Consider the following 22,397-nt stretch of genomic DNA (forward strand, 5'->3'; position numbering starts at 1 on the left):
CGTCCTCAGTTGCTAAAACCACATTTGGTGGTAGAGCTAAGACCATGGCTAAACAGCTGCTGCCAGTGACCTCAAAGCATCTGTTCAAGTTAACAGATACAATAATTGCTGTGTTAATTAGGCACACTTAACATATAGATTTACCTGCTTTATAGACGTGGAACTAATGAGTTTTTAAGCTTTGTTGCATCGACACATTTTTATAAGATACTACTTATTAATGGCTATCTCAGCATATAAAACAAAGGTATGGGGGATTTGGGATGTAACTCACTTGGTAGGGTACTTGCCTAGCATTCCTGAAGCTGTGGGTCTGACCCCTAGAGCTTTTTAAGAGTACCGGCTGCGGTACCAAACACTGTAACGCCTGCATTTGGAGACAAGAGGATCCGAAGTTTAGTGTCTTCCTTACCTACAGAGCCAGTCTGAGTCCAGCTGACAGCCTTGAGACCCTGTCTTAAAATAAAAATAATAAAATATAATCCAAGTATTAGACATTTTTCACTAAAACCCGTGTAATTGATAAAGTATTTTGTGTGTTCTGGACTCAGGCATGTGAGCTGTCATAGTAACATGACAAACTTACAGATAAATGTGGCCATGCTTGATTGTCGCTTTTACTCAGACATCTGTGCATTGCCCTCTGTTACTTCTAGATACGCAGCCTGTGAAGGCTTTGCCTGATAATCTTGTCTAATGTGCTTCAGATCTGTGTTCCATGTTATCACTTCATGTATTTTGCCTTATCAGGGCTGCTAACCATCCAAACCTGTTTTCTCTTTGTATTCAGGAAATTTCTCAGAAAATGAAGCCCTTTTTAAAAGTTAATATTTAAGAACCTGTAGGCTACTGTATGCAGCAATTCCATTATTAAGGCCTTTTGAATTTTTTAGTGGCATTTTAAAATTTTGTGAGTTTTCAGTAACTAGGAAATTACTATTTTTTTTAAAAAAAAAAGGAACTCTAAACAAATTCTGTGAACCTTGATTCAACTAGGGTGTGAATGATATCTTGCAAGAAAGAAATTTTAAATTGAGCTTTATTATATTTATTTTAAAAAATCCAGTTACAGAGAAATGATCAACTTCTTCCAAAAGTAAAATGAGAATTGGCGAACTTGAGCACAGCTTAACATAGCAACGTTCTCTTTCTCGTTTTAGGTGATGGAATACGAGAACAGGATCCGAGCCTACTCCACACCAGACAAAATCTTCCGATATTTTGCCACCTTGAAAGTAATCAATGAGCCTGGAGAAACAGAAGTGTTTATGACGCCCCAGGACTTCGTGCGATCCATAACCCCAAATGAAAAGCAACCCGAACGTAAGGTGCTAGCGTGGGGGCAGGCTGGGGCCACTTGTTTGTTACTGCCGCTTTGCTTCCTTCTCTGGGCGTCCTAACATTTATGGATCCACACCGTAATTCAAATCACCGTTTGACTGTTAGATGCTTGGAATTGTGTTCAGCTTCTACAGTCCAGTGTGGAAGTCTTGTTTGAGGGGAACTAGCTGAGATAAATAGTTAGGGATGCTTTTAGGAAATTGAGTAGACTCCTCCCATCTCCCCACAAGACAAGCCTCAATACCATCGTGATCCACAGTGTCATCAGCATTCAGACAGGGAAGCGCCTGCCACACAGTGAGCCTGCTAGATGTGGCGCCAGCCCTGTGCGTTTCTGCCTGCTGCACTCTACTTTCCAGCTCAGCAGTAGCCATGGGGCAGTAGCCTGATCTCGGTGTGGCTCATTGCTTGGGCAGGGGCGACCGAGGTGGCCAGTGCAGACTTTGTTCTCAAAATGCTTGCGTTGTGCATTTTGACTTACTCAGCATCTTTCCATGCTCACTGGCTCCAGCATTTAAGGGAATAGAGCAGGAGCTGCAGGAGGACGTGACAAAGCATGGAATTTTCGTACAAATACTTTGGGAAAATCACTGAAGGTCTGATGGCTGTAGTCTTTTAACAGCAGCCAAACCCCAGAGAAGAGAGAGTCTGATTTCTTTTTTCCACGGTATAGTAAAAAATACCTGATTTGAACAAGAAATTACACAGCCATTCTAACAATCCAGGGAGTTTAATCCATTAACAGGAACAAAAGAACTGGACAGTAACCATCCCTAGGTAAGCTCAGGTAGGACGCCTGCGGTGGATGGCATGCGGGCAATGCCTGTTCCCAAAAGAGGAGTTAAGATATTTCCTGATAACTGAAGCTCTGGTAGCTTGTTGCTAGTAGACCTCTCCTACACAGAGTCAAGGGATGCACTGTATATTGACATGAAAGGACATGAGACAGCAAAGCCACACAAAGAAGTAAAAAACCCCAGGCAGATCTATAAACCAATATAGGCTGAACACTCCGAATCTATGATCTGTAAGTCAAAATGCTCCAAAATCTGAAATGTGTGGAATGTCAATGTGGCATTACAAGTGGCTAATTCCCTGTGGATTGCAGTCAGAACACCAGTGCGCAAAACATGTCATCTAAAAATGTCTGTGGGATATGTGTATAGGACGCATATGAGACAGAAATGTGTGTGATGCCCAACTCATAATCACACCTCCTCACCACTCTATTGAGTGGCCAGTTCTGCTGCATGACCTGTGGCTTCTCAGATAGGCTAAGAAGAGTGCCCTGGTTGCCTAGCGTGGAGAGCAGCTGAGAGCATGCCTTCATTTGGGGTTTCTTTTCCATCTGTTTCACCTCCCTTCTTCCACACTGACCCCACATCTTTTACGAAGCTTGAACAAGGCACCTGTGGAAGAATACAAGTCACTTGTGTTGCAGAATTTCTCTCCTGCATTTTACTGGTTATATACCTGTGATGTTTAATGTGTTTGTTGGTCCTCTGTGTTTCGTCTATGTAGAAAACACACAAAGTTCTAGAAAAGGACACTACCCTAATAACTGTGAATGTTGACATCAGGATGTATTTTATTCTTCCTCAAATGTTCCTTTATGTTTAGTAGACTTCTTATATATTCATGCAAGAAGTATTGAGTTGCTTTCTGCTCTCAAAGAATTTTATTTTATTTAAAAATTTATTCGTTTATTATGTATACAGTATTCTGGTCTGCGTGTATACTTTCAGGCCAGAAGAGGGCGCCAGACCTCACTCCAGATAGTGAGCCACCATGTGGTTGTTGGGAATTGAACTCAGAACCTCTGGAAGAACAGCCAGTGCTCTAATTGCTGAGCCATCTCTCCAGCCCGAATTTTATAATAAGATACACCAAGCTTTTTTATTAATTGCATTGTACTTTCAAAGTAGGTTCTTTTTAAATATATATTTAATGGAACTATACATATCAAAGGAGAACTTTTGTTCTCTCTTTCCACCATGTGAGTCCTAGGTATCAAACTCTTATGACCAGTACTTTAACTTGCTTTAACCCCTTGTTTTGTGTTGTGTGTATGGGGGAGGTGAGGTGGAGACAGTAGAGCAGGCTGTACTCACAAGAAAGATGCTTGGAGAGATTGTCCCAGTTTTCTGTGCTAGCATAGCATTTATGCCTGCAAGGCAGTAACTCTCCATTTCTGTCAGTAGCTGTGAAGAGTGGACTTTGCTTTCTGTGTGACAATGAGAATGAACCAGTACTTTAAGATGGGCCTCTGAAAACCATTTCCTCACTTAGGGAGTATTATCCTTATTCCTTTGAAAACAATTATATTTTCCGGTTGTCTTCGCATACTCTGGCATTTAACTTTGCAGGACATTGCTGTTTGTTTATTTGTTTTTATGGTGATGGGAACTGCATGCCATGCAAGCACTCTGCCACTGTGCTGCATCCCCGTCCCCTCCCTTTAATTACTGGAAAATATCCTACATATTCCGAATAGTAATGAGCATGTAGTACACAGCACCCTTCTCATTTTCATGAGAAGCCAGAATAGCGAATAAGTGCTTTTCTTTTGAGAATCATGAGGGAAGTTTCTGATACATCAAAATGAAATCTAGCGTTTTCATTTGCTCATTTGCAAGAATTCATTAGCAAGAATGTTGATACAGCAAAATAAAATATGCTGTTCCTGTGTGGGGTGGAACGAAGAAGAGTAAGGCAGTAGATTTCTAGAGTTTAACTTTCCGTCTTCAGTCAGTTGGTCTCCAGCCAGCCACTCCTAGTTCAGCTTAGTTTTGTCATGGCTTCACACATACTATATCCCAGGACACCCAGCAGATCTAAATCTCTGAGTTTTAGCGTTAGAACTTTTAAAATAATCACTAAGCACAGACCACATCAAGCCTTCAAATTAGAGAATTCTGAAATGAGCTGGTGAGTTTCAGAGTGAGAAGGTGAATAAGAATACTTCTGTACTGAATATCAAAAATGTGTGTATAGTAACCATAATTAAATGTGCAGAATATTAAAAGGGAAAAAACATCCTATGCTCCTCAAACACCTCAACCACCTCTGTGAAGTTAATGTGTCCTCTCCGGCCCTGGATATAAGTACAGTGACTCGGGGGCTGCTTCAGGCTGTGGGTGTGGAATGATTCTCACTGTTGTAGTAAAAACCGTTTCTCTCTGGGTGTTGTGGGGCACACCTTGAATCCCAGACTCAGGAGGCAGAGGCAGGTGGATCTCTGTGAGTTCAAGGCCAGCCAGGGCTACAGAGTGAGTTCCAGAACAGCTGTACCTACACAGAGGAACCCTGTCATGAAAAGGCCAAAAACCAAAACCAAACAGAAACATTTCTCATAGCCATTTGATGATGTGGGTAGCCAGAAGCATGGGGTAGGGGTAAGGGCCCATGAAAACAAAGGACTTTGGGGCAGAGCACAGCATACCCTATAGCACAGGGGGTCTCTGTTACCTTTCTAGTGTATCAGCCTGGTTCACTTTTCATCCGGTGGTTTCCTCTACGCAGGAGAATAGAGGCGTGAATGGAGAAGCAGGTCTCAGTGTATGATCCAGGTATCCTGGAGTCCCCACCCCTCAAGGATGGCCCTGCATAGTTTTAAGGATAGTCTTGCCTGTAAAGAACATTTTTAGTGACACATAACTTTATACTTGATCAGGTATTTTCAATGTATTTTGTAGTACTGTTTTCCTCCACATACTTACTGTGCTCGGCGTTTATTTATTTACTTGCAGGGTTCCACTCTGTCTGCTTTTATTTTCAATCCCCTGCTGTATGGTTTCCTCTAGAATGGATCAACTGCAACTGACTCCCTGATTCTTTATGCCCCATGAACAGAGAACAACTTATACATTTTCAAAAGTGGAGGAGGACCACAAGTCTATTTTATAGCAGTTGAAAATTTTGTGCAGTTCAGATTTCAGTGTTGAGAAGCTTTATGGGCGAGCACACTCTCTCCTGTATGGGCGTAGCACACTCTCTCCTGCATGGGCGAGCACACTCTCTCCTGTATGGGCGAGCACACTCTCTCCTGCATGGGCGTAGTACACTCTCTCCTGCATGGGCGAGCAGACTCTCTCCTGTATGGGCGAGCACACTCTCTCCTGCATGGGCGAGCAGACTGGAGCGGCTGGAACAGAGACCATGCGCCTCTGGGCTAGAAGCCTGAAGTATTTATCTTACGTTCTTTCAAGACAGAAAGCGTGCTAGCCATCTGTATGGAACGTGTGTGGGAGTTAAACGTGGGCTTCCTGCCTGTGTGTGTCTTCACACGATTAGTGTGTCGTGTCCAGAAATCTAAACACTTTCTAAAGAGTGCTCACTTTTGGAGACACTTAGAGCTGTGATAGGCTGCTGTACAGGGAAGAGCCAACACTTTTTTAGCTTGCTGTAAAGGATAGAGTCTCACTCTGTAGCATAGATTTGATTTAGAGCAAAGTTTGTTTTAAAGACCAAATAGTAAATATTTAAGACTTAGCAGGTCAAAAGGCAAAGTAGTAAGTTCTACTCTTATCTCTGGGGCTCTAAGGAAAAAGAAAAAGAAAAAACAAAAACAGTGAGTTGCCTAGATGTGACCTGAAGGCTGTCACTTGCCAAACTGCCCCTTCTGTGTACCTGTTAGGACTGAATGACGTAATGACACGAGGTAAGAATTACTATTGTGATTAGATTAACCTGCTGATATGAAGAACCTCAAAGCCTTTGGTGAGATTGATTTAAGTAGAAAAGTGGTAGACTAGACGTTGAAGTCTATTTGGAAGGTCTATTATGGTTATAGACATAACTGATGAGTTTGTAATTACTCAAAAATAGCACTGAGTTTAAAGGTTGACACCAGTGGGCACACCAAACTGGATGGGGAAAAGCCCACATGGCCTCCACCCTCCAGAAAGAACTCTGGGCAACTGAGGAATGCTGGGAGCAGGAGAGGTGATCCTCCCCAGGGAAGAGGGCACCAATTGGTTGTCCAGTGACAGAAAGTCAGCCCTGAAAACATACATACAAGTAACATTATACGGACCGAACAGATTATTTAGAAATATGTATATACACATATGTATATGCATCACATACATATTGATATAGAATAACAATTAGTGAAAAATCAGCTATGAATTTGAAGGGGAATGGAGAGGGTTGTATGAGAAAGTTTGGAGGAAAGAAAGGAAGGGAGAAATGTGTTAAATTATAATCTTAATTTTTTAATTTTTAAAAATATCGTTTAGATTTCTGATAGCCTTTGTGGCCTAGATTTATTAAGCATCATCATTTTTTCCTTTGTGTGTATTTATGTGTGTATGTGCACACGTGTGAGCATATTTGTGTGCACATATGTGCGTGTGTGCATATAGAGACTAAAAGTCAACTTTGCTCCATCCACCTTGTGTTTTAGGCAGGGTCTCACCTTAACCTGGAGCCTGAAGAGTTAGACTAGCCGTCTCTACCTCCCAGCTCTGGGATATAAGCCTGTGCCACCACACCTACCTTTAGCTTCGTGTTTCTCATGAACTTGGCATACCAATTCAAAAGTATCAGACCTACGCCCAAGGCTAACTAAATATGCATGAGACATGCTGAAATCTGAAACTCTGATTATAAATAGATTAGCACGTAGTAAAGATCAAGAAGTAAATGATTAAAGACTGTGAAGGCTCATAGAAGATAAACTAGATTATTATCCAAACTCTGACTTAGGTACAGACAAACTGTAATATTTAAGATTATGCTAAAACCCCCAGCATTCCAGATGTTTTATAAAACTTTGAAATATTGAAATTTTATATTCTACAATAAAGGTATCTTGTGTGAACCCAGAAAATGGACTTTGTCTCATTGTGGAAGACCTCGAAGTTTGTCCACATTCGAATTTATTAAATGGCTACTTGTGACAATGCATTTTAATAGTCTGGCCTTTGAGTATGCTGAAAAGGATAAACTACTGAGCATGTATCAGTGTGTGTGTCAGTGTGTGTGTGCGCGTATGTGTGCGCACATGAGTACGCTGCCCTGCTACTCTCCAGATCGCACGTCTCAGTAGAGGTGGCATGGTCACTGACCAGCTGCTCTGTGCTCTTATGAACTGGGGATCTTCGTACTAGCATGACTTGGCCTCTGAAAGGTAGCGGCCTACGCCGGTGTCAGAAGGGAAGATTTGAACCAAAGAAGGTGTAATGCCTTGGAAGAGGACATGGACCATCATGTGGGCCCACTGCTTGTGTCTTCTTTAAGAGTTTGTCATTAGATTAGGTTTAGAACTACCCCCATGCACATACACACACAGACATTCTCTTTCCTGACTGCTTTGTGGATTAAGTATTTCTTCTATTTCTTAAGCATTTTTTGTGTGTATCTTGACTATATTTCTTTGAACATATTTAGTGATCGTCATGGGAATTGTACGTGCTTCTCACACTGTACTGTGAGAATTTAGTGTTGCACTTCTGGTGGGATAGCCAGCTTACTGCTGTAGCCCACGGTGTGCTGTGGTCTCAGCTCTCTCCATATCGAAAGCTCCGCCTCACACTGTTCACGTAAAGGACTTAAGACAAGACGGGGATGTTTCTCTGCCACAGAGATATTGATTGACTGATGAACCGTTTCCAAAGAATTAGCACGACTTTTAGAGCAGGTCTCCTGCATATGGACTTGCTCTTTTCCTTTATCTTGAACGCTTTATTTTGTCATTATTCTTTTTGTTTGTTTGATTGTTGTTGTTGGTTTTTTTTTTTTTTGAGACAAGGTTTTTTGTTTTTTTTTTTTGTATAGTCCTGGCTGTCCTGGAACTTGATCTATAGAACAGACTGGCCTCTAACCCAGAGATCCACCTACCTCTACTTCCTGAGTGCTGGGAAAAGGTGTGTGCCAAGACTGCCCAGCATTGTCTTTATTCTTTCTTACTTTTTTAAGATTTATTTTAGGGGCTGGAGAGATGGCTCAATGGTTAAGAGCCCTGGCTGCTCTTCCAGAAGACCCAGGTTCAATTCCCAGCACCTACATGGCAGCTCACAATTGCCTGTAGCTTTAGCTCCCTGAGAGCTGACACCCTTACACCAATGCATATAAAATAAAGTTAAAGTAAATTATTTAAAAAAAAAGATTTATTTTATTGGGCTGGAGAGATGGCTCAGAGGTTAAGAGCACTGACTGCTCTTCCAGAGGACCTGGATTCAATCCCCAGCACCCACATGGCAGCTCACAACTGTCTGTAACTCCAGTTCTAGGGGACGTGACATGCATTCAAAACATCAGTTAAATAAAATAAAAATAAATAAATTTTTTGAAAAAGATTTATTTTATGTGCATTGGTCTTTAGTGTGCATGTTTGTTTGTGTGAGGGTGTCGGGTCCCCTAGAACTGAAGTTACAGACAGTTGTGAGCCACCATGTGGGTGCTAGGGATTGAACCTAAGACCTCTAGAAGAGCAGTGAGCCATCTTTTCAGCCCCCTTGTCTTTTGTCTTTAAGGGTATTTTCACTAAAAAGGGAATGAAGAATTGGAGTCCTTTTCTTTCAGCGAACCAGCTGCCTCAAAGGTTTTTCTTTGTCATTTTTTTAGTAGTTAGATGTTTTTTTTTTTTTAATTGTGTGTTGTGTGGTCTCTTTTTATAGGAAATTGTAAGGGGAAATTAACAAAATTTTAGTTGTCTGTAACTCTGTCTTGTCCTTGGTTCTTTTTGTTTGTAAGTTTGTTTGCTGCTTGCTTTGCTTTTGAGTGTGTGTGTGTGTGTGTGTGTGTGTACATATGCATGCGTGTTGAGGGGGGGGTTATCTCATGTAGCCCAGGCTGGCTTTGAACCACATGGATAGCTGGGGAAGGGCCATGAGCTCTGGAAATGGAGCAGTACCCATTACAGATGTGCACATTCCTGACGTCAGTGCTTTTATTACAGAAGTTTGTTCTGTCTTTTTGAATAATGCCATTTTGAATACAGTGATGGTTCAAATTCAAATTGTTTTCAAATTTTCCTATCTTTTCTGATTATCTGTTCATTTTGTTTGTTTGCTGTAGCCAATGGCCTTATTTGTTCAGGGCTTGCTTCTAGAAGCCACTTCCGTTCAGGCGAACATGTAATCATTGCTAAGACTCCTTCTCAGAAGGAGCTGTAAGCAGCGTCGGCTCCCTCCTAAGGTCCTAGTGACAAACCAAGGCACAATTCTGCCGTAATTCACTCATGTTTATGAGTTTTCCAAGCTTCCTTAGAGCAGAAGTGAGGGATTATTTACAGAGGTATGGGTGCCCCTCCTCAACAGGCCACACTGGAAAGTCTTTCCCAGTAGAGATGAGGGCTTTCCTGCAGCCCGCTTTCCGGTCTCCCCTGGCCTGTATAATCTAGCCCCTCCAGGAGGCCATGTGGAATTAAGGCCAAGTTGACTGTAACAGGTTGTAGGGAAAGCTGGAGCCGCAGGTGCCCACCTCCTACTAGTTCATGGCGGGACAGACAGTCAGCAAGCCCCGCTGGGATGACCCTTTGCTGAGAGTGCAGCAGAACTCCCAAGATGGTAGTTGTTTGGCTTGGAGGACAGTCACTCACAAGTAATCAAATTGTTAGAAGCAGAGATGCAAAATAAAGCTTTCAGTGCTGGTACCATGCTCATGAGCTAGTGTAAGGACTCGAGACTGGTGAGCACATTGGCACACGTACCTTTCACGCAAGCTCCTTGCCCTTCTGATATGTAAGAATAGAGTTGGTATCTGTCTGCTAGCATTTGTCCGAAAATGGGTCAAAATGATCATTCCTCTGTGGCTTTGGATGAATATTGTAGCTAAGCCATCTAATATATTTAATTGAATAATTTAAAACAAAACCGATCAGGTTGGTGACGGCTCACACTTTTAATCCCAGCACTCGGGAGGCAGAGGTAGACTGATCCTCTGTGAGTTTGAAGCCAGCCTGGTCTACAGAGTGAGTTCCAGGACAGCCAGAACAACACAGAGAAACCCTGTCTTAAAACAAACAAACAAACAAACAAACAAAAACAAAAACAAAATGAGAGCTGTTGTATATTTCTGGTGAGTTATGATGATCAGAAACTAATTATTATTGTTTTTTCTCTCTTTTTCAGACTTGGGCCTGGACCAGTATATAATAAAGCGCTTTGATGGAAAGGTAAGCAAACTGGCACACAGATGTCCTAATTTTTACTAAGAAGATTTTCAGTTTCCTCTAGAATCATGTATGATAGATCCAGGAATTCCTGTTTAGCGACTGACAGAAGCATGTTCAGGCTCAGGGGCCTGCATCTCCGGGAAATCCCACACAGGGAATCAAGCAGGTGTTCTCTGCGTTGGTTGGTGTGTTGTTTTAATGTTTTTCCATGTAAGGTAACTCATGGTTTGCCTACTCTTCTATTCAGGCTGAATTCAGTGTTTGCTGACTTTTGAATATTAGCACCAAAGCCGTCATCAAGGTGAATGTGCTCCCAGTATGACATTCACATTTCATATGGACACCTGCCCGACTGGACCTTCTGACAGCTTATAGCAGCAACCCTAACTATAAAACCATAAACGTCTCTAAAGTGCTTTTGCAACAGTTATAAAGAACTCTCCCAATTTGCATGTTTACATTGTGCTTTCAATTCTCCGTACCTGATGAAGAAATCACATCACACTATATTATCTTAGGCATTGAAAGGGAAACTTTCAATTTTATTATCTCATAAAACTATCAGCTAAACATGGTTTTTTCCTTTCAGGATAAATTCTTCAAAAGGAAAAAAAGAAAAGTTTACACAGGTTCAGAATGAAAGCAAAGGGTCCATTTTAAAAATATTTTTCATTAGAATATAATTATATCATTTTTCCTCTCCCTTCCCTCCCTCCAACCCCTCCTATGTACCAGTCTTCTTTCTTTGTATTGTTACATGTAGGTATAAATGCATAAATATATAAATACAATCTGCTGAATCTGTTTAGAGTTGCTTGTATGTAGATGATTTTAGAGCTGACCACTTGGAACTGGATAATCAATTAAGGGGCTCACCCTTGTAGGACGGCTAAATCTTCCTCTCTAGTTCTTTGTCTAGGGGTAGAACCCTATGAGATTTCTTCATGTCTATTGGTGCCGTCAATGTTCACGTCTTGTTTAGGCAGCCATGTTGTTGAGGGACCATGGGTGTAACTTCCCCATCATTTCTGGGAGACACAACCTCACAGCAGACTTCCTGCTCTTCTGACTCTTAACCGTCTCTATGCCCCCTCTTCCGTAGCCTTGGCTGGAGTTGTGTTGTAGACGCAACCACGGGAGCCAAAGTATGGGACTTGATTTTATGACTCCAGGGAACAGGTTCTGAAAGAGGAAATGTTCTAGAGAAATTCACTTTACTTTTTAAACAGGCAGTTCTCTGTCTCTGTCTCTGTATCTGTGTGTCTGTCTGTGTCTGTGTCTGTCTGTGTCCGTGTCTTAGCTTCCTTAAGGCAAGGCTTCTCTGTGTAACCTGTCCTGGAACTCACTCTGTAGACCAGGCTGTTCTCAAACTCACAGACATCTGCCTGCCTCTGCCTCCCAGTTCAAGAATACTAGCTTTTGTCTTTGGAGAAAAGACACAGAACACATCGGCCCCGCTTTTATCACCTATTGCCTTTCAGAACTGTCTACTAGAGTCTCAAGTATAGAGCATCTATAGCTAGTGTTGCTTGGAGAGTATGTTTATGGACAAGTGATATTTTTAGTATTCAGACTAAGATTGAAAGTTTTGAAAGCATCAAATCTTTGATGACTTCAGATTTTGTCTGATGATACATTTCAAAAACTCTTTCACAGTGTTGGAGATCTAACACAAGTGCACCAACAATTGAGATGCCCTTTCAAGCTGTTTTGCAAATAGCTTGTCTCGGTCATTAAGGGTGCTTGACAGTAAGCTCATAACTTAGATTGTCTCCCCTGTATCCACTTGATGGAAAGAGAACTGACTCCTGTAGGCTGTGCTCTGACCTCTACAAGCACACCACCCTACACACGGACATGTGAACCATACACACACACACACACACACACACACACACCACCCTACACATGGACATATGAACCACATATACACACACACACACACCACCCTACACATGGACATATATGAACCACATATACACACACACACACACCACCCTACACATGGACATATGAACCACATATACACACACACACACCACCCTACACATGGACATATGAACCACATATACACATATACACCACTCTACACATGGGCATATGAACCACACACACACACACACTACCCTACACATGGACATATGAACCACACACACACAATTTATAAATGTAAAAAATTCTTAAAAATTAAATAATGAATAATTTATTGGTACTATTAGAAATATAATATAGCATATAGAAATAAGTATAGAAATTTAAATGCACCCCTTTTAATATGCATGTATTCCCCTAAGATTCGTTAATATAGTCATTTCATGTACTATACATTACTTTTTATTAAAAATTTTAATTTTCATTTGATGTTTTTAATATCTGGTAATTGCCCTATAAAACAAAGTATTTATTTCTAAGTGGATCTTATTTTACAGCAGTATCAAATACCTAATCTCAGTAGCTATCTCTTGTTGGTCTGACTTATTTCAAGTGGTTTCTAATCTTTGTTCCCCATTCTGTCTTACTCCTTTTTCTTGGCAATGTGAAAAAGAAGTTGTGCTCTGTATTTTCTATCCCGTGACTTCTGGTAAGCAGCGCCCTAACAATCAAACATCGCCACATTTTCGTTAGACATCAAAGTGGAGAACTGCGTGGTGTAGATGTGGTTATTTCCCGAGCAGGCCTGCAGCCATGCTGACATGCTGGCTCCAAGCTTTGATGTCACCCTGGGCTCCTCTTCCAAAGATGATTATGTTTTTACCCTGTTTGCGAGCACAGCAACAACAGGTTCCCGTTGAAACGGACTTCATCGTCACCCCGTGCCTCGTTCTTCTCCCCTCCCTGTCTGTCTGTCTTTCTCATTTATGATGGGGATTGAACCCAGAGCCTCCATATGCTCTACCACTAAACTGCTACCTCAGCCCCAAAGTTCTTACAATAAAAGAGAACACTCAGTTGGGGCTGGCTTCTAGTTCAGAGGTTTAGTTCATTATCAGCATGGCAGGAAGCATGGGGCGTGCAGGTAGACATGGTGCTGGAAAAGCAGATGAGAGTTCTACATCTGGATCTGTATGACAGGAAGTAACAGTGACACACTGGCCTGGCTTGACCTTCTGAGACCTCAAAACCCATCCCCACTTATTCCAACAAAGCCACACCTACTCCAACAAGGCCACACCTCCTAGTAGTGCCACTCCCTTTGAGCCTATGGGAGCCATTTTGTTTCAAACCACCACAATATGTTACTGGATTCTCTCCCACTCTGTGGCCTTCCTCTTCACTCTGTTGATTATTTCCTCAGCCGTACAGAAGTATTTTAGTTTTAAGAGGTTCCACTTGTCAATTGTTGGCCTTAATATTCTCACCCTCCCACCTTTGAGAGACTTAAAATCAGTCAAGTCCAAATTCTGTTAAGTTAATATATGTATTCAGGTCTTACTGATACTAAACACAGATAAAAATCATCAGAATGTAATGTTTTTGCTTCTGATTTATATTTTTGTGTACCTGCCAATGCCGTCTTTAACAGTAAGAAATTTTACTTATGTTCTCTTTCTTTATAAAAGGGAAAAAAACAGATTCCAAAACAATGAATGAGATGAATTGATCAGCTTCTTGAAGTCTGAAGCTCCCACAGATATTTCAGATATTATTAGGGTGTGAGTGAAAATGAGGACATGGCTACTCCAAGGCTTATTACATGAGGGAGAGCGCAGACAGATAGGTGGAAGGGCCCAGACTAACTGAGCTATGGGAGATGGGGGAACAGTGGGAAAGTAAGAAAGAGAGGGAGCAAAGAGAGGACTTGGGAGCCAGGAGAACCAAGAGGCCGAGAGAAGAGGCACGAGGAGCCGGGAGAGCAAGAGGAGCTATAGCCAAAATGACTGGGCTTTATGGAAAGAGAAGCTGGGAGAAGGGAAATGGAAGCCCGAGTTGAGATGTCTAGAGTAGGGGTGAAGTTGCCAGCCAGGATGACTCTAACAGGTACTCAGGGGTGGGACCTGAGGGCCACCTACAGCCAGTGTTCGCTTTGATGTGTTAAACGGGCCCCTCAATTAGCCATGTGCCCTGAGTATCTTGAGACCTGATAGGGTGATGACTTGGTACTTTATAAAAACACATCAACATATTTACTATATGCCTTATATAGTACTGACTGGTTGTCAGTGGTTTACTTTGTTGTTTTAAAATGAAATCTCTAAATAAAAATGTTTGCATCAGGTGTAGTTTTATATGTCTTTAATCCCAGGAGGCAGGAGGCAGAAGCAAGTTGTTCTTTTTGAGTTGAAAGCCAACCTGGTCTATGTAGTGAGTTCCAGGCCAGCAGCAAAGACTAAATAATGAGACTCTGGCTCAAAAAAGAAACGGGAGGGAGGGAGAGAGGGAGGGAGGGAGGGAGGGAGGGAGGAAGGAAGGAAGGAAGGAAGGAAGGAAGGAAGGAAGGAAGGAAGGACGGACGGAAGGAAGGAAGGAAGGAGAAAGATAATGGTTAGGTCTTTGTGTGTCTATTGTATACCAGGCCCTGTAAGTGTTAATACACATATTCTCGTTTCATCTGTGCAGTCCTTTACCCAGGCCATGCATTTTCCATTTTAGAAGTTTAAAATAGAGGGTGGACAAGCTCACACAGCAGGGTGTAACCACCCTGAGTGTGTTACCCCACTTTTCATGTACCTAAGGTATTTAGGATCGAACCTACTCATGGAAAGTGTTCATCCTAAAGATGTGAGGAGAGAGACTAACTCAAATCACCATGGCAAAATTAATTAAAGCAAGCAGCTAATTAGAACAAGCTTTTTAATTCATGTACACAGACTGCCTCCCCGCCGAGGGAGGATTCAAGAGGTCAGCCTTGCATCTGAGGAAGACAAGATTTTTATAACTCGGAATAGGGAATTCCCAAAGGGGGATTTGGTGGGCAAAATCGGCAGGGTTACAGGAGCAGAAATGACAACAGCAGCCCTGGGACACGGGGTAGTCGTGGCTGGATTTAGGAACTCACTGTTCCGTGTTCGTCATGTTCATGTATGACCAGATGGCATTTGGGAAGTATTGTTATTTTACTGACCCTGTTCCTCCTGATCAGCACACTGCCTGTTTGAGAAACTTGGTCTCTGCTGGCTGTGAGCCGGCCTCTTAAGTAAAATGTTGTTTCTGTTCTGAACAAAACCAGGAAGTTTTTTTTCGCTGTGATGATTCACTGTGTTGGATGGAGCACCATTTGAATAGCACTGGTTATGATAACCTGATAACCTTTTTATGAAGCCAAAGTTCAGCATGTAATTAAACGGATAGAGCAAACTCGGGTGCTGAGTCAGCATTTCCAGAAAACCTTTGAGCCTGCAGTGTAGCACAGTCGAGCACAGGCTCCAGCCTGGGCAGGGCTCTCAGTTCAATCCCTGACAAAAGTTAATTCCTTGACACTTGTTAAACTTTTCCATTTTATTTTCCCATTGTCTTTCCTACTCAAAGGTTTCAAAATTGTTTTTCATTTTTCTCTTACAAATTAACTTCAGTTATTTTTCCATACAGTATCACTAAAATAATAATAATGACAATAATAATAGTAATAGTAATAATAAGGAACTCTAGCTTTGGCGTGTGATCTCTTTATTTCCCAAGCATTTATTTCCGTACTGTCCATTCCCGTGTTGGATACCCATGTGTGAGTGGTCGGTAAATGATCTAAGACACATTGGACTGGGGCGAGAAATGCAGCTCCATTCATTGTCTGTTGTAACGTGGTGTGTAGCAGGACAAATTATCACATCATCCTTCAGATACGGGCTCTGCTGCACAGTTGACAGGAAAGACGCTGTAACCTCTTGTCTCCTTCTTTATCAGAGAACTGGGACAGTGGGAAAGCTGCTCTGCCCGCTCGTAGCTTTCCTGCATGGTTATGAGCGTGTTCCCCTATGGAAGGACTAGCTGCTAATGTGTCCATTGTCTTTCCTGGTTCTTAGAGGCACCAATCGCTGTGTGTAATTGTTCTCTTCTCAGTTCAGTCATCTGGAAAAGTCTCCTGTGCTGTCTTTGACTCTGTCGTGTTATATACATTCTTCATTTACCCCAGGGAGACCTGGGCTCTGCATTCACAGGGGATCCTCCCGCCCCTCTGCCTCATCAGTCCCCACTGCCGGCTAGTACATTGCTTGTAGCACCTGTTTTTCACTCAGGAACTTTTGCAATGATATGGACCTTGGTTTCAAATTGATGGTAAGTTTAGGTCAAATTTTATCTCACAACCAACAAAGTTTACTTACCAAAAAAAAAGCTTTCTTTAAATCATTTGCTATTTGGAGTGGATCCAGGATAAGTTAACTACCTGAACTGCTCCCTCAGATGGCAGCCACGGACATGATGGTGCTCTTCATTCTTCATTACACAAGGACAGCCCCAGTTCGGTGGAACATAAAGGGGGTACGTGTTCCGCCTGTTCTGAACTGCTCTACTGTGCAGTTACTGATGCTCTGCACTGATCCAGGTCTGGTTGTTTATGTGTTAGTATGAATGGCAAAGCAAGCGATTTGGCATGAAGTTGAAAAAAACATATCGCTAAAATTGTGAGACATCTTAATAGGAAACCTTCATTCCAGAAATGCTTTAACGGACCCAGGGAAGACATGGAGTCCTTGTGCCCTTCCTTAAAGACATAATGATTCATGTGTTCTCTCTGTAGAGTGTGACGCTGTCCTACAGCTGTGTGATATGGAGTTGGGAGGTCACGTTGTAGATCTTTGTTTTATTGTGTGCCTTATGGATAGTGTCTAGGCCATTTGTGTATGTTCTTCATTCTTTTATTTCCAGGTTTTCAGTGATCATTTTTGCAGGTTTTAATTGTTCCTTCCTGTGTTGTGTGTTGTGATATACATATATGTTTGATTTGTGAGGTTTTATTCATACGATGTCAATCTGTTTTTTTCTTTCTCTCATCTTCTGATCAGGAGTTCTGGCAGGTACTGACTCAGCCGCATGTGCTTTCACTCACTCACTGCTCTGGACTCCATACTAATGCTTCAGAGGCAAAGGTTCAGTGCATGCCCCTCCCCCCCACGGTTCCGTTCTTGTCACTTTCAGTTACCCGCTTCATCTCTAATATGACAATTCGAACACTGCGCAGTCCTCGAGAATACAGAACCCAGCATAATTCGAAGGAAGTTTTATCAGTAGCTGTTAACACAACAGGGCAAGAAACTTAGTTGTAGTCATTGCACAACATTCGATTTTAATGAATTAGACATTTAAATATTAGCATTGTTTGGGGTTTTTTTCTACTCTATCATAGAAATGAAAGACAGTTTAAAAAATAAAAGCGAGGAGGTTCCTGTTGCTCCTTGCTCAATAAAATGGCTTAAGAGGAAATTGGTGGTGTAGTTTATATTTTCTTATTTTGTCCTTTTGAGCCAGGCGATGAGTATAACCTGGGATAAATGATCACGTGGAAAGAGTATGCAGGTATAGAGAGTCCGAGGACACTCAGAACACGTACTTTTTAAACAGATCTTCAGATGCTGGCACTCTTTAACTATAGAGTGTAAATTTTTAGATTTTATTCACTTAAAATTGCTCTTGCATTTTTGATGGTTAGCTGAAATAAAACTATAAATTCAGCTTAAATAGTAGCATCACTGATTTGAAAGAACTGGTGATATAATTAATGGAGCGCACAGGGTAATCTTTACAATGCCTTTCCCGTGCTCCTCTTAATGGAGTATATTTTAGTAGTTCTCCAAACCGACCATTCACCGTGTTATTGGTGGAATATGTTATCTTTCATAGATAACTGGTGGTGCTGACTGTATTCTGAGACAAGCAATACTTCAAATTTCATCAAAGTAACTAATTGATAAGCCCATTTCAATGCTTCAAATTCTGGGGATTTTGCTTCAGAATCACTAAGGTAGAAAGAAGTGCTAGCCAGACGAAAAGAGGGCTATGCTCTTGGTGGTAGAGCACTTGCCTACCATGAACAAGCCCTGGATTTGGGCCTTAAACCCCCCATTGGTGGTCAGTCACATAAGAATGTCTTGACTATGACTCTCATTGTGGCAGGACAAATGGTGATGGGCAGCTCAAAATCCCTCGCTCCTCATTAATAATTGTGCATCTTTAAAGAGACCTGCCTTCCAAAAAGATGCTTTCAGCAAAGAGTGAGGAGAGGAGATGGGAATTACTAAGTGCAGGAAGTCTCCAGAATCTACAGCCCTGAGCACTCAACCACTGTAGGCATTCAGTACTCACTATTTTCGGTTGATCTAAGGTTGTAAATCAACCATTATCCACTTGCTTCAGGAGCCCATGAACTGAAATTGGAATGGTGCAGAGATTAACACCATGGCCTCTGTGCAAGGAAAGCTCTTAAATTTGGAAGCAGTCTGCATTTTTCTATTTCCCGAACCTTTTATGGGTTTCTAGAATCAGTAGCTGAATGCAGTGTATAGAAACTGTTTCATTAAAATTAAAATTTGAGATGTTAAATATTTTTAAAACAGCTTTTACTGCATCCTTCAGAATACCTTATAAATTTATATTGAACATAAACTTCTCTGTTATAGATGGTGAGGGAATTGTTCATATTAGTTTCTAGAAACAGCGCTTGTTTGGCAACACTAGTACATATCTTTTAAGCTCCCCAAGCAAGCAGCAGTCACTTCATTAGAGAAGATGGACCCTTGCTCATCTCTTTGCAGGATCTGTTCTTTGCATGCTGTTTTCACTGCCTGCGGAAAGGCCAGCCCCAGAGGCCTGCTGGCATAGTGCACTGTTCTCTAGGCCAACTTACTAATGATGCCAGACACATACTCTATTGACGTGGAGTAGCCAGGTCTCTTTCCAGTCTCTCGAGTTCTACCACGTGTTTTGGTTATTCAGGTTGACAAAAGAAATGATAATGTGTGTATATATATATATATATGTATATGTATATGTATATGTATATGTATATGTATGTGCATATATATAATCATTAAGAGCCCCCAAAAGGATGTCATTTATTTGCTTGCCTCAAATATTCAGATTCCTATTACTACATCTTTAGATACATTTTTATTTTAGGTTATATTGTGTTTGAATTTGAGATCAACCGAACCCATTCAATGTGCCATGGTTTATTTAAAGCATAAACATAACTGGCCATTACATTTGTGACAGCGCCTCTTGGCTTTTTCATCACAGGACAGCTTTCAGTCCACTCTGCTGTGAAGGGCTTTGTTCTGGACCGTCCTTTTCCATATCACTTAGTTACGAGCATTTTGAAGGCTGCAATTGTATGACTCTAGGATAGCTGCTCAAAACAAGCGAACACCATCTGTAGACGCGGGCTCCCGCCTTGTTCTGAATACCTGCTGATGCCCTGTGTTTGTAGAGAATGGAGTTCTTTGAGAATAGAAAGCTTTACGAGTGTAGAAGAACATTGTATTGTTGGCGTGATGCATGAAAATGAATGAAATACACATGTGCCTCAGTAAATCACACGTACTCTCTGGCTCACGTTTCCCTCGGATTAGCTGGGACAAGCTAAGCCGCACAGTTAACGCTCCACAATAGTGAACTACAAGTTTCTAGCCCTCAGTAACATTTTCAGACACTGTAAACATGGCACCTGTGTGCCCCTGTGCTGTTCATAGCATATGAAGTACAGTGGCTCATGGTATGGGCTATGGAGTTAGAGTACAGTCGGTCCGGTTAACTGGGGCACTTCGGGGCTGCTAGGGATTGTGAGCACTGCCAACTGAGCTAGCTTCCCAGCCCCGTGATTTTTATAAATTCTTGGCACACCTTTAATGGCCAGTGGTGTCCCATGGATATCTTTTTATGTTTGATATCAAATTTGATTTTAAAATTCTTTTGCTCAACACTTTCTGAGAGATAGTAGTTGTGACAGTTAAGGGTGTGAGCAGTGATTGCTGTAATGGGCCTTTTATTTTTCCTTTGAGACCTATTTTCCTTGCTGTATTTTTCCAAGTGAGAAAGGATGAAATTGCTATGTTGGCTTACTATTTTAAAGTCAGTTCATGAGGTGGTTGGCACTAAGTGACAGGAAGCCATTTATGATACCCACATGACTACAACCGAGACCCAGAACTCGGGACTGTTGGGGGCAGGGGTTCTTTTCTTGGGAGTTTGTTTGTGCTTAGTACTAGTCTATTTGTGTGACCAAAGTTCAGAATTGAATTCTTAGATGAGGGTAGCAGATTATCAATAAGGATCAAATACAGTTGTCCCACACAGAGCTGATAGAGAGGAGTACACGGACATGCAGCACCAGAACATCTGACTTTCTTCTCCATAGAGTTCTCATGATACTTCAGCAGACACTGAGAATTCAAATAAATCACTTCATAAAGCTCTGTCCTCCACGTGAAGTTAATTCCATTCCAGCAGTTTCATTTGCACTGCTGTCACTGTTTTGCTCACGTCATCTGCCGCCCTTGTGTTTTAAACATCTCCCCCATGACATCTTCTGTGAGGCCAATGAAATAAGGCGAACACTTCATTGCGGGTAGTAGGGTTGTTCTCGGACTCAGGTGGTCAGGATCGGGACTGAAAAGAGAGCTGCTTCCTGCAGACGGCATGAGCGTCTTCTCAAGCTCCCCCGCCTCAGTGCGTTGCACAGGAATTTATGTCGCCTCCTCCACAAAAGACCTTTGAGAAGTTTGAAAAGAGAACCTGAGCCGGTAAAGGGGAATCATGAACTCCACCGAGCTGAAAACATGTCAACTTAACTTTCATTTGGCCGACACCACACCCTGCACTTGTGCACCACTGGGTGTGAACCAAGTCAGGAGTGCCATATTTTCACTGTGCAACGACTTCTGTTTGACTGAGAGTTTTGTGATTGTTTGAGACTAACGTTTTTCCAAGGCTTTGGCAGCTGTCTGTGCACCGAGGAGATAACGAAGTGTGATGTTGACTGCATGAGAAAATCGCTGGCTCTTCCCTAACACCCCCTCCCCACTGTAACTCAGGCAGTGATGCTGTTATATGCCAAAATCAAGTTTTCTGGAAGCGTTATATTACTATCATTAATTTTTTTAAAGTACAAGTACAACTATTACTAGAGAGATTAAAAATCCTTCTCAGCAATAAAAAAAAATAGTGATTCTTCTTTGTTTCTTTTTCACATTACTGGTGATTGTGCCCAGGGCTTTGCACATGCAAGCCAGGTGCTTGACCACCAAGCTACAAATTTTGCCTTTTATAAAAAATGTTTTTTCAAAGCAGGGTCTCACTATGTAGCTTGGCTGTCCCGGGACACACTCCGTATAGCCCATATGAGAGCCCTTGACCTCACAGAGATCGGCCTGCCTCTGCCTCCCGAGTGCTGGGATTACAGGTCTGCAGCACTCGCCCAGTGCCTTTTTAGATGTGATTTTGAGATAGGGTCTTAGTACGTTGTTCAGATGGGCAGCTCTGAACATAATCTGCCTGTCTCAACCCCGGCAGCTGAGATTACAGACTTGCACCATCACATCTGGTAAGAAACACTGATAATAAAATAGCGTTTAGTAAGTGTCAATATTAAAATAATCCAAAAACTTGAGTTCATGAAAGGATTTAAGGAGCACCACTGTGCTGCTTTTTCCCCCTGTATAGTACGAAAAATTTTCATTTATAGGTTGATACTTGAGCATTTGGTTTGCAGAGCCTGTTGATTTCCCAGAGCTACTTTGTTTTAAACTGGAGAACTTGAAAACTGCATGTCGAGCAGAAAGAAGGATGAGATTAAATTGGCTCCATCAAACTGAGTCCTCGACGGGCAGACGACCTGCTCCATTTCTATCAGCCCTGTAGCTCACTGGTCAGGATTCAGCACACAATGCTGTTGTCAGGTTGGAACCCTGACTGGAAACCCAGATTTGGTAGGTTAGTGAGACGAGCCAGAACCCAGAGGGCCGGCACTTGAGCACAAAGTCGCCAGCCCAGTAAAACTATCGGGGTT

General features: G+C 42.0%; 1 protein-coding gene across 2 annotated transcripts in view; it reads left to right on the forward strand.

The window, feature by feature from the left end:
* Micu1 (mitochondrial calcium uptake 1) overlaps positions 1-22,397 on the forward strand; it is a 153,096-nt gene that overhangs the window by 39,278 nt on the left and 91,421 nt on the right. For both annotated transcript variants that reach the window (XM_048451741.3, XM_085679665.2), the window contains exons 4-5: positions 1,161-1,323; positions 10,419-10,462. In XM_048451741.3, coding sequence (XP_048307698.1) covers positions 1,161-1,323; positions 10,419-10,462 — 207 coding nt within the window. The remainder of the gene's footprint in view (positions 1-1,160; positions 1,324-10,418; positions 10,463-22,397) is intronic.

Source organism: Myodes glareolus, chromosome 18, assembly GCF_982192425.1.
Source record: "Myodes glareolus chromosome 18, mMyoGla1.1, whole genome shotgun sequence".
In the NCBI taxonomy this organism is placed as follows: domain Eukaryota; kingdom Metazoa; phylum Chordata; class Mammalia; order Rodentia; family Cricetidae; genus Myodes; species Myodes glareolus.